Below are 13,701 nucleotides of genomic sequence, written 5' to 3' on the forward strand. Positions count from 1 at the left end.
TATTAAAAATATTGCCTCAGTGGGTATAGCTGAGTGGGTGTAACTGTCTTCTGCTTTCTTTGGGCAGATTAATACAGAATAAAGACATTTCTTTTCCAAATGCTCTATAAAAATGTGGCCTTATGTCTATGGAGAGAGAAGAAAAATGTCACTCTGTTCCATGCTGTTGTCTCACCTGGTGTCATGCTCTGGTTGAAAGACAGTCTCACTGAAGACTGGAAACATGTCTCATGGTAGACCTAGCTCAAATGACAGCTGCAAACTAGGTTTCTCTTTATTGCCTTAACTATTTAATTGTGGATTCCCCCAGCATATTTTATGGAAACCGAGCTCTGGCAGATGGGCTGATCATAATTATGATTTCAGAAGGGAGGGCTTATGGTGTCTTTCCAAGCCTTCTCAAGGAGTCAAAATATTTTATGTTTGCCACCGCTATTTTATGTTTCTAGGAAAAAATCTCAAAACCACCAATGAGACAATTTTAGTTGCAGATCTTTTGAAAATCCAGTGAAAACTTGGTGATAAAGAAGTTTCTGTATCTAGGTGCTCTGCAAACTGTTAAAAATCCACAGAGAAGATTACTAAAGAGAGCTGAGAATGAGGTAGTTAGCTACTTGCTTCTTCCTTGGCATTGTTCTGCCAAGCACCCAAAAAAGATCAATTGCTTAGCAGAGATTTTAATCATTTCTGGAAGAGATTTCTCCCATTACCTGTCCAGCCCGTTACCTTTAGATGCCTAAAAGCATGCCATGGCTCTCTTACACACCTATACAACAACTGAATGGAACGCATACCTAGCAGGAGTCTCACTATGAAGTAGAAGTCTCTTAGTAAATGGGTACCAGGTCTAAAGAGGTTGGTCAATGGCCATAATGCTGTCACATGGGACTGGACAACGCTCCCTTTATATATCACTGCCAAGGACAACTACAAAATACATTTCTGACGCAGGGCTGAAGAGGAATAGGTAGAGGAATCATTATCCCCCACTAGCCATCATTTTGCTCTCCAAAATACTACTGCATATCAATGTCAGTCCTGAATTGTCCATGCCGGCAAAATGCACTGTCTTAACATTTTCCTAAAACAGCTTTTAAAGTAACAATATTAACCATGATTTTATATGCAGATGTGAGAAAAAAAAATAAAAATAGCTCTGTTTACCCTTTGTGGGTTGGAGATATATGGATGGGTAGGCACGTAACATTTTGTTGATACTGATATTGTCGTGGTGTCATCTGATGTGAAGTGACTGGAAATACTGCCTGAAAAAACTCTTAGTAGAGCTAAGACATATACCTTGTAGTTTCTTACTTAGCAGTTGGAGTGAAAACTTAACATATTAAAATCCAAGCAGTGCTAGCCATTCGTCATGGATGGAATTTGAACTGGACTTTCATTTTGCAGCTATTGATATAGAAAAGTTTTCAGCTCAGCTGCTCTAAACCTTAGCAAAGTATTTTCACTTTAAAGATACTAAAGAAAGAGCTGCCCAGTCTGAAGACTGACAAAATTCAGACATAAATACTCAAATGAGAGTACTCTACTGAGAGATTTAACTGCTTATTCTTTCAATTGCAAGCAGCAAGGCAGTCAACAAGCCAAACTAGACTCTCTTTATATATTGTGATGGAGACAAAAGGCTCAGCTGATTACACTTAAAAGGATTTTCAGTAAAAAAGCCGAGCCTGTTGCTGTAACTTGTCTAAAAGTTAACATCTAGACTTCCACTAAGTTATATTGGTTTCCTAATTGTACAATTCTACATCAAGAGCACTTGACATGGATTACCTGATACTTACAACAATCCCTTAATGCTTCTGTCATGTACGCATCCTGGAATACTAATGCAATGTGCACTCATCATTTCAGGCACACTGTGCCGACAGTGAAACAATTGGAAATAATTTTTATGTCAGGCATGAGTTTCTGTTGCTAAATGTCAAGCAAAAATTGAACTTTGAAGATATTTATGTCTTCTTGTAAATATGATGGAAGAAAATGTTTCAAAGTAGTAGATGCCCACATAGTGATACACTGATTACCCTGAATATGTGATGACTAATTTCCACAATAGTACTTGTGAAATTTGAATTGCATCCTCCAACAGGATGGTGTCACTCTGAGAAAAATGGAATAGTGAATACATAGCTGTAAACAACATTGTTAGAAACTGACTGAGCAGACTCATTTTTCGTTATTGTTCTCCTAAGTCTTTTTCTGCCAATACTTTGCTATGCAATATATTCTATTTACTAAAAGCCAAACACAAGGACTTAGAAGTTTCCACAGATCTGTGCACTTTTGTCATAGGCTGGCAGTGCACATACCTTGCATTAAGAGAATTAGTAATATTAGTCAAGACTTCAGGTATCATTCTGAGATACTACACTGACATTTATTACACAGTATTAGACAGTTCTTTTTTGATGGCATTATCTTAAAGATCATTTCAGTTGGCTTTGGTGTAATTATTCTATGGCTTGCCAGCTTTCTGCTGTAGGTGTACCTGAAGAAAGATACATCTCTGCATTCTTGTTTGAGTAAAATTACTACTTAAAAGTGTATAAAATTCTAATGTAAAACTACATTCTAAAAAAGACAGTATTTGTACTTTCAAGCTTATTTAAGATTTTGACTATTTAATACAAAACCAATTTAAAGAGCATTATCTAAAGTATTCTCTTTCTCCAGCAATTCAGAACAAATTTTTAGTATTTATTCTCTAAGATAAATCAGTATCTAAAATAGCTCAGATGTACTATAGCTTTTATACACAAAACTCATATTTTCTCCAAAAAGGTTGCTTTCTTTGGAGAGCAAATAAATAATAATAATTTCCAGGGTGAAAAGGAAAAACAAACAAAACCCACACAAAAATCCTCTATAAAACTAGAAAGAATTTTTAAGGTGCTTTGTGAAAAATCATAAAACACGCTGGAGATTGTTTACCTCAAGTATAATCTCTTAGGAGCTATTTTACATAGTAACATAAATAGCCTTTAATATTCAGTCGCTTGGAAATAGCCTACCAAAATAACTCCCGGGTACTTAAGCAAAACAGATCAAATATAATGAGCCATTCCAAATTAGAATATGTTGATGTTATCTCAAAAATTTAGTATGTCTCTGGAAGATATTATGCTGCATAAAATGAATCCTTAATGCTAACAGACACAGAGAAAATCTAACTTGGGAATATTAGCCCACACTTGGATCCAGTTTGTGCATTTTTTCCAAATTCTTACAGAAAAAAGTTTTAGTGTCTGGAATTTGTCATGCAGCTCCCACGTATTTGCAAATGAGTGAGGACAGTCACTACTTTCAGCTTTTATTGTACCACATAGTTTGGAGTACTGTGTGTCTCTCCAAAATCCTGTGCTTTTCGACAAAATCCTGCCTTAATCATGCTGATTATTATTCAGTGCTTAGATAAAAATATGGGCAAAGACAAATTTTCACCAATAACAGCTCAGCATGCAGGAAGGTTCTTCAAGATGCTCTGTTCTCAGTACATTCCTGAAAGGGATCCCCCATGAGTTACTGCTAAAATCTCCACGGCCTGCAAAGCTGGGTCTCTCAGGGGAGATCCCCCATTTCAAAATACTCTGATATAAAAGTGGCAATTTCTGTACAACCATCAGTAATCTTTAAACCCATTCCCATCTACAAGTAGGTTCTTCAAGGTACAACAGCCTTAGTTACTAAAGTCCCACCAGCTTCCCCATGCAATTGTTCTGCATCTCATGCTGTGTAAGTTCTACCCCAGCTACTGGAAGGCTGGCTTTAGAGCACGGCTGAACTGCTTTGTGTACTCTGGATACAGGACACGTTCAGGTTTGCCTTCTTCTTTTTCTCCTCAGATATGACAACGAAGTGCCTAGTAAAAGAGATTAAATTTTGCAGCAGTTCTGCTGCTGTGTTTCTAATTATGAGAGTCATTTTGTGCCTTGGCAAGACACTGGATCAAATTCATGTATTTTAAATTTTCTGTAAGAAAACCAGCCTCTGCCAGGGTGGCTCACAATCCCAAACTCATAATTAGATTGGTCATTACCGTTGACTTCCCAGATGAACAGCACAGGCTCTTGTATTATCGCTGGTACACGGGGAGTGGGAAATCTTACTCTTCAATACTACTGTGATCTATATCCTTACAGGTGCAGATAAAGGCTTTGTTTAATATAAAATTCTGCTGAGAGCTACCTTCGTTTAGCTCTCTCTCACACTCAATATGAAACCACGACTCTGCATGAAAGGTGGAGTCCTCATGACAAATTATAAAGCTCTAAACCTTTCAACATTGAACCTGGGACATTCCAGCAGAATGCCCTGCAGCCCACCTCAGACAGCAAGAGACTCATGTCTGATTTTTCAATGCTGGGACATTTATGAAAGCCAGAATAGTAAATATCTTTACACTTGACATTTCAGGGCACTGATAATAAATATTTTCATCACTAAGTATGTTTTTTTGAGATAACGATATTAATATTTGTTTAAATTATTACAGCATGAGGTTGCCAAGCAAAGAAGCAACGGGCACTATCACAAATCCTTAAAAAGGACAGCGATTAAGTGTACTTACTTTTTCTTTTGGCAATAGAAAAATACAGCCTCTGTAGCTCTCAGCAATGTGATTTTCTGAGGCCAAAGCTATCTCTCCAAAATCCTTTCAGTATGCAAAAGCTAACCTCTCCTCTCTCCATTAAAACATATGAAAACTCTGTGAGTGACTTCAGATTATGAACATGTTCAGAACTTCACTGAGGAAAAAACTATAGGGTTGCCATTCGTGCAAGCAAAATATTTGCTCAGTTGCTCATAGAATGCCACCATACTAAACACTGTCATTTATTTGAATTGTACATTTGGAAATGAGTTGAAAACTTGCCCTTTTGCATTTACTTTGCCCTTTTTTGCCTTTTTACAGATCTGACAACATTCTTTGAAGATCCTATTATTTCTGACCTTGATTCTGCTTCCCGTATATTCATTATAAAATTAAAGACAATACACAGAAGTTCAGGTGAGTTCACAGCTCATAAATTCAGCCTATATGCACTAAGAAAAAACTCAGATTGCATTAAAAAAAAAGTTCAGCCTTTAATTACTCTCATTTGTTTTAGATTATTTAACAATACTTTTGTTAAATTACTAGATTCACACTAAAAATTCAATTAATAAAAATAAAAGACTTTTTGCTATTCTGAGAGGTAAGATCTAGAAGGTAGTGTCATCTTCAGAGAAAGTAAGCTAGAATTTATCTTAAAAGGTGGCTAAAGTTAAGGAAAGCTAGGGGGAAAAGTCAAAAGCAATGCGAACAAAAACTAAATGTCCTTTTCTGCATAATTCCTAAAGACCCCATTCTAAAGAATAACCACATACCTATCCAGAGAAGACATTGGGACAAAAAGTAGTGAATGAAATCCAGCCATTTTCTGGAGTTTGGAGAAAGACGTTTTTGTTATTCAACATCAATTATGCAGACAGAGCTGTTATCTGAATAAATAGTTTGTTATTTTCAGATACAATGGGAAAATGTACCTGCTGAAATTTTGCAGGAATAAGAGCTGTGCTACAGCATATTCAAAAGTAATTTAGAGTGCTCTCATCTCTGACAGGAGCTATGTGGCAAGAGCAGACTTGCACTCTGCCCCCCGAAAATGGGGTATGTACTTGTAATTCATGCCCCCTATAAAAGGCAGTATGTGTATATGCAATTCTGTCAACACGTATGTGAGAGCATGCAGGGGGGATCAAAACTTCTAAAATTAGCTGCAGAAGGGTACTTAGAAATTTGCAGGTACTTATTAACATTTCTGGATGTCTAGTGGTGGTGTTAACTGCTGTATTGCTGCTCTTGATCTTGAATGTGTAGTTGGTTGATTGCTGGTTAACTGTTATTAATAAATCAATTCAGATTGATTAATAAGTGATAATAAAGTGATTAATAATCACTTTGATCCTGATTTGATTTAAACCACAGAGCTGAACAGTTTTCCCATGTGACAATCAGGAGTGAATAAATCATTATTCAGGAATAATCAGGAAATTTATTAGATGAAATAAATGCTCTTATTCAGAGGAAATTTATTAGATGAAATAAATGCTCTTTTTTTTCTAACACAAGAATACAGAAACATCAAATGAAGGTACCAAAAGACAGATTCAAGGCAAAAAAAAAGGAACTACTTCAAACAACGTGTAAAATAATCTAAGAATTGTTTGCCAAAACATGTACTGGATGCTAAACAGGTTAAAAACTGATTGAAAGAAGTTCATGGAAGAAAAATGGCTATTAAATGTAATAGTTAAATCTGCTGAATCACAAATTTTTGAATATACTGAATATATTTGGTATACTGACTGATTACAGAGGAGAACTGTGTACAATGCATGTTTGCCAGGCATTCACCTGTAGCCTCTGGTGGAAAAAATATATTGGACTAGATAGACCTTCAGTCTGAGCAGTTGTACCATTGTTTTCTCTCTCCACTGCAGGATTTTTTTTTGTCTACTAAAAACTAGTTCAGGAGTTCTTCTCCCATGTTGCTTAAGTACTGCACATAAATCTTTTTGTATCCCATAATAAATACCAAGGACATACTGAATTTCCACAAAACCACAAGTACCAAACTTCATAAACCAGTATGAGTCAAACGAAATAAAATTCCACTCGTTATGCTAATAGAGTTCCAAAGTCCCCCCAAAGCCCAGAAACACTGGCACAGTGTATAATTTATGTAACGATTCTGTGGAAAACCCTTAGAAGTGCTGGAGTAATGCTCTGCTTTTCCCCTGCCACAGGAATGGTCCACAAAACAATATAAAATCAGTTCTCAATTCAATGAATTTTCATCCAGACCAAACAAAGAGGAGGAGATGCCCAAAACTTGGCTTCCTTTACTCTCGTGGGAAGCTTTATGCAATCAGTGCATCTTAAGAGAGGCACAACAAATGGTTCCCATTTACCTAAGGATTTTAGATTAAAAGCTACAAACAGTAAATGAAGACCCATTCCTATGTGGAACTGGAAATCACTTGCTTCAAAGTTCTCTCACTTTTTCCCCCTTTCTCTAGCAAATATTTTTCATAAGAAATAACAGATTTTTTTCACAGCACAGTTTGCTTCCAAAGCTGAATTTCAGAATCACAAATAAGTAGATGCCATATCCAAGAAACATGGGTTTAGGCCTATACAAACACCTTTCAATATTACTCTACGTTTAATCACAGTTACATCCTCATCTTTCCTAAGAAAGACAAAATAACACAGTTTAGCTCCACTGAGTTTCAAAAGCAAGTATTTTCACAGATGTTCAGTGATAATGCAGCACTTGTGAGAAATAACTCTGGTGTTAGAGAGCGCTGTTTTCTGGGTAAGTGCATTTAACTGTTAAAATATTCCACTCTATCAGAATTTGAGGATACTTACCCTTTTCGAAAGACTCACACATGCTGATGCCAAGACAATGCATTCCAGAAAATTCCAAAGCTTGAAACAAATTTCATAGGGACACAATACAGTCATTGGAGTAACTTTTTGTTATAGTTAGGGCATGTGACTGAAAGGGATCTTACCTTCAAATGCAGTATATGGAAGAAGGATTGAACCAGACTAGAATCTACTGACAAACTACTCATCTACCACAGCCTTTTTAGAAAATAAATTCTGGAGACATTGTGTCAAATATAGTTTAATGTCAGTATCTTACAAAACAACATTAAAAATGTTTCGTAATCTCAACATAAGTATTGATTCTATTAACATCTTTAATCAATGACATTTATTCATTTTGATTCCTTTCTTCTCCTGCCCTCATTTCCAAATAGGATTTAAATAACTATTTTTCTAGAGAATGTCAATACTGAGATCTGTTTACAAAAATTTCTCGGACCACCCACAGTATTTAAGTAATAACACTGTATGATGAGTGCCTATCCCTTCTTTTGCCAGTTCAATCACTAATAGTTAAAACAATAATGCAGTATCTTACAAAGTCACAAAAATAATTTGCAAGATTTGCTTGCATATTTTAAGGAAACTCCAGAAGTATCAACATACTTTGTCTTTTCCAAAAAGGATTCAGACTTTCATGTCATTTTCTCCCCTGTTCTATCTGTCTTCTTGGTTTATTACATCCTCTTTTTGGAGATCACAGATGTGATTTTTGGAGGGAAAACCACAAATCTCCTCCAATAAGGAGAAGCTTAGGCTCTGATCCTGAAAACATATATACCAGTCACACTGCAATAAAGTATATTGCCCACCTTGAGAACCTTAGAGTTAGATGAGTAATCTTATTTAGTCTTTCATAGGCAGATATTGAATCTTTTGTTTATTGCACAGAATACACAAGTAAATAATGCTTCACAGGTGTATATTTTCAAATTTTTAATTATGTCTAATCACCAAGTGTGAGAGTCAAAAATTACCCCTAAATAGATGTATTTTGACTCTATATGAAGAACGGCTGAAGGAGCTGGGACTGTTTAGTATGAGGAAGAGGAGGCTGAGGGGAGACCTCATCACTCTCTACAACTACTTGAAAGGACACTGTAGAGAGGTTGGTGCTGGTCTCTTCTCACAGGTAACTAACAATAGAACGAGAGGGAACGGTTTCAAGCTCCAACAGGGTAAGTTTAGACTAAACATTAGGAAGGAATTTTTCACAGAAAGAGTGGTCGGGCATTGGAACAGGCTGCCCAGGGAGGTGGTTGAGTCACCATCCCTGGATGTGTTTAAGGGACGTTTAGATGGGGTACTGAGGGATATGGTGTAGGGGAGGACTTTGTAGAGTAGGGTAGATGGTTGGACTCGATGATCCCAAGGGTCTCTTCCAACCTGAATGATTCTATGATTCTAATGTAATCTAGGCCAGATTCTGAGACTTATGTTCATCTTTTTGCACATAACTGTGTGAGGACACCAAACTAAGAAGTCAACCGTAAGGCCTTCAAAAAAACCTAGGCCACCGTTTACCCAGGCTTGTATTGCCCTTTGCCAACCCATGTAAATTTGGCAACTTGTCCTTACTTTAATTTATGCTGAGTACTCGAACATTTTACCAATACATGAACAGAAGGAAAGTAGGGGGAATGAAGTGATAGCAAAATTAAAAAATATGTATCTTTGGTGATTTACTGACACTCCTTTTGTATAAGGCACATTAACGGGTAAGCTATGCTACAACTAAAACTAATGCATTACCTTAAGAAATCTGATGCAAAGGCAAAGAAGATTACACTGTTACAATGTATAATTCATGTTGTCAGCATGACATTATAATTTAATTAAGAGGCAAACACATTTTGCCTCCTCAGCAGTTATTTTTTAAATCTGTCACACATGATAAAGATGATTGTGTAAATGACTGTATCAAAAATTTATATGATTTATCTCATAAAAGCTTCCCAAATCCAAACATTTTCTTCAGTCCTTTTCAATAAATTGGCACTTAAAGTACATACATAATAATATATTTTGACTATATTAAAAAAAACACCCTGTAAGTTATAAAAATCAATCTGTCATAGTTCCAAAGTTTCCTGAATAGGCTTACTGTATCTCCAGTAGTCTCTGCTACTTTAGTGTTAAATAATGAGGTAGCACATTGTTCCAAAATTGTTCTGAATTATGTAAACCATTTGCTACAAGTTGTTTGGACTTCGTTTTTTGTGTAGAGCTGTTTGGTAAAGCATTACTTTCTGTCTTCCCTGGCTTCCTGGTTTTGCTTTTCTTTTGTGGAAGCTTATTAATATATTTTTTTCTTTTACCTTTTGCTTTTTCCTCTTCCTCTCTTTCCTCCTCCTCTCCCTCATCCTCTTCTTCCTCCTCTCTCACAACCCCTTCCTCCTCTTCTCCTTCTTCCTCCTCTCCCTCTTCCCCTTCTGGTTCTTCCTCTCCCTCTTCCTCTTTTTCTCCTTCTTCCCCTTCTTCTTCCTCCTCTTCCTCTTCCACTTCTGCGTCTTCCTCCTCTTCCTCTTCTTCCTCCCCTTCCTCCTTCTCCTCTCCCTCTTCTTCCTCTGCTCCCTCTTCCTCTTCTTCATCTTCTTCCTCTTCTTCATCTTCTTCCTCCACTCCCTCTTCTCCCTCGCCTTCTTCCACTTCCTCCTCTTCTTCCACTTCCTCTTCTTCCTCCCCTTCTCCCTCATCTTCTTCCACCCCTTCTCCCTCACCTTCTTCCACCCCTTCTCCTTCTTCATCTTCTTCTACCCTTTCTCCCTCACCTTCTTCCACCCCCTCTCCTTCTTCATCTTCTTCCACCCTTTCTCCCTCACCTTCTTCCACCCCTTCTTCTTCTTCATCTTCTCCTTCTTCTTCTCCCTCTTCTTCATTTTCCCACTCCTCTTCCTCCTTGTTTTCATCTTTTTCCACCTCCTCCCCTTTTGCTTCTGCCTCTGCTCCTTCCTTGTCCTCCTCATCATCTTCTTTTTCCTCTTCCACTTCATCCTCCCCCTCTTCTTCTTCCACTCCATCCTCTCCCTCCCCCTTATTTCTTCTATTTGCATCTTCCTCTTCCTGTTCTTTGGATACCTCTTCTTCTTCCCTCCCTGCCAATGATTCTTCTAACTCCTCCTCTTCACCCTCTTTGTCTTTTTCAGTCTCCCTTTCTTTGTTTTCTTCTTCATTTTCCTTTTCATCTTCTCCATCCTCTTCTGCCTCTACCTCTTTTTCTTCCTCCTCTTCTCTATCTTCACCTCCTTCTTCATTCTCATCTCTTCCCTCACTTTGAACTTGTTCTTCCTTTTCTTTTTCAGTGTCTTCCTTTTTTGCATATTCTTCCTCCTCCATATCCTCTTCTTCACTCAACATTTCTTCTTCCTCCATCAACCCGCCTTCCTCATCTCCTTGCTCTTTGCCATCTTCCTGATTAATATCTTCAGTCTCTTCTGCACCCTCATTCTCGCTGTCTCTTTCAGGTTGTGATTTCTCTCTTTCATTTTCTTCCTCATTGTCTTTTTCCTCTTCATCTTCCTCTTTTTCTACTGAAGCTTCATCTCTCTCTTTTTTAACCTCACTCTCTTCTTCTTCCTCTCCTACTTCACCTTCACTGTCAACTGTTTCATCTGGTTTTTCTTTTTCACTTTCACCCTTTTCACTGCCCTCACTCTCCTGCTCTTGATTAGATTCCTCTTCATTCCTAATTTCCAACTGCCTGTCTTCATCAGATTTAGCTTCAGAGTTTGTTTCTTCATCATTCAGACTTCTTGTATCATTCTCTTCAATGTATTCTTTCTCATTGTTTGTAGCTTGCATTTCCTCAATCTCACTGTCATCTTTTTCAAAGTCCAGTTCTTTTAAATTTTCTACTGTTTTCACTGCCTTCTGGATCGCTCTGTTTTCATAGTAGTCCTCTCCTTTTTCCCGACTCTTATGTATGTTTTTTGCAAGATCGTTACTACTTTCCTCAGATGAAGATGGTGACATATTTACAGCTATTTGTTTTAAAAATGGATCCTTTCTTTTAAAACCCCTCTGCTCTTCACTATTGTCTTCTCCTCTGACACATATTTTTTCACATTTATCAGATTTTTCAACATCCTTTGTTTTGTTTCGACCTTCTACTGCTTCTTGACTTCCTTGCTTTTTAATAGGATTGTATTTTTGCACAATTAATGAATCAGTCTGGGGCTGATCCCTAGATGCAGAAGGAAGTACATCTATTTTAAGGGACTGCTTAGATTTAACAGCTTTTGAGGTTTTATTGGAAGAATTTGGTTTTTCAGTCAGAATTTGTTTTTCAGTGGGAGGACTGTAAGTTACTTCCTCTTTGACAAATTCAGGATTTTCCACATATTCTTTTTCCCTTTTCGCTAATCTGCATTTGTCCCTAGCAGTTTGTTGAACACCACTTTTCAAAGTACTAACACTTTGTGCATCCTCAGATTTACCTTTCATTGTATTTTTTTTGGCCACAGGCTTCCCTACAAAGGCACTACTTTTTTCTAAATCTTGTCCCGGTGATTCTGAAAGTGAAGACTGCTTTTGTAAAGAGCCAGAGCCTACTTTTGAGCCCTCCTTCATGAAATCAGACCCCTTGGTTTTCAGCCCACCCTTACCATCTCTTTTCAGTTTCACATTTTTATTGTTCTTCTATTCCACACGAGAAGCAGAAAATTAAAAAGAAAGAAGGAAAGCATTAAGGACAAATGACAGCAAAAGAAAAAAGTTACAAAAATATCTGAACAAGAAAAGAAACAGTTTGTATGAGGGGACTAAAAGCATAAAAGGTAGAGCCTTTCACATGAAATGAATTTACAAATGTACGTATTACAAGAATGTAACAGCCTGTTGATGATAAAGGTACTACTACTCCTTTTTCACTATCCAGGCATTCCAAGTGGATGCAAGAAGAACTGTGCAGCCTGCATCATGTCCCATAAAGTAGAGCACATGCAATGTGTGAGGCTGTGCAAACAGAAGGAAAGAACTACAGTTCTCTTACACCTTCCACCACCTTCCCCCTTGGGAAATCTTCTGATGCACTCACTGTTATGCTTGTTCTAGCAAGTCTGAAAATCTGTTGTCTTTCTGCTTTAAATTTTACAATTACTTAACAAATTCTGCAGCTTTTTTAATATAAAACAAAATTATAAAGAAATATAACAAAAAACTGAAATGCTGGGATCACTTTAGGAATTAAATAGAAAGATAATACAAAAGTATTTTAATTTCATATTTAAAACCAGTATTATTGCTCCTTTAAACATACTCCATATACTCCATGGTGAATTTCTGTAAATAAAATCTTTACTTACATTGTGTCCCAAAAGTCAGTTATAATATTTTAATATCAACAAACCAGTAGACATGTATGTTATCAACATAACTTACAAAATGTATATGATAGTCTTTTGTTCCTTAAACTGGCGAAGTATTATATACTCTCCTCTCAAACTATGCTGGGTGTGAGAAGTTCTATGTGCATGAACTGATTCTCTCTGACTTTTGTCAGCTTCTTATAATTTTACTTCATGGATATTCAGAAAATTAGCAAGAGGAGGCCCATAAAATTTGCCTAGCTTTTTTAAAACTTAAAGCAAAACAAGAATTATAGATCTTTTAAACGTGAGTGTAAGTATACATATATATAATTAGTTACAGTACCTTTTGTTTTTGGAGTGGAGATAATTTCAAGGACTGGTCACTGGGATTCAATTTCATTGCATGCGTCTGCAAAGAATAAGATCTCTATTAAAAAAATAAATATAGGGAAAACAAACAAACAAACAAATAAATAAATAGGGAAAGCAGCATCAAAGTCCAGTTCTACTAAACAGAGCAATTTTAAGTTATATGAACATTTTAATCCTATTGCATAGTCAGGTTGAGACAAATCTGTATAAGCACTCAACTCACCTATTTCACTTCCCTTATTTACTCCTTATAAAGAGAGTGGTAATCAGCTTAGATGTCAACATCTAAACTGCCTGTAGAGACTGAAAGCTACATGCCCTCTCTTATAGCCTGCCAGCACATTTTAGATCCACTTTCCACTCACCGTGAAGTTGTGGCTACAAATATAACTGCTTACAACCTTATCATCACAACCTTCAACTTAATATCCAGTTTGATACCACAGCCTTGAAGGAACATGTTCAAAGAACCATTATACAGCATAAATTTTCACTGGAATCTAATGCCTCTATCTCTTCTATATAAAGCAAAAAAATAAAAGGCAAGGCAGTGTGGAA

At 36.8% G+C, this 13,701-nt stretch overlaps 1 protein-coding gene across 1 annotated transcript in view; it reads right to left on the minus strand.

Annotated features, from left to right (window-relative positions):
• The window catches only part of RPGR (retinitis pigmentosa GTPase regulator), a 66,089-nt gene that overhangs the window by 7,239 nt on the left and 45,149 nt on the right, over positions 1-13,701 (minus strand). The window contains exon 13 of the mRNA XM_014954070.1: positions 13,115-13,180. Coding sequence (XP_014809556.1) covers positions 13,115-13,180 — 66 coding nt within the window. The remainder of the gene's footprint in view (positions 1-13,114; positions 13,181-13,701) is intronic.

Source organism: Calidris pugnax, unplaced genomic scaffold (assembly GCF_001431845.1).
Source record: "Calidris pugnax isolate Ruff unplaced genomic scaffold, ASM143184v1 scaffold246, whole genome shotgun sequence".
NCBI classification, from domain to species: Eukaryota; Metazoa; Chordata; class Aves; order Charadriiformes; family Scolopacidae; genus Calidris; species Calidris pugnax.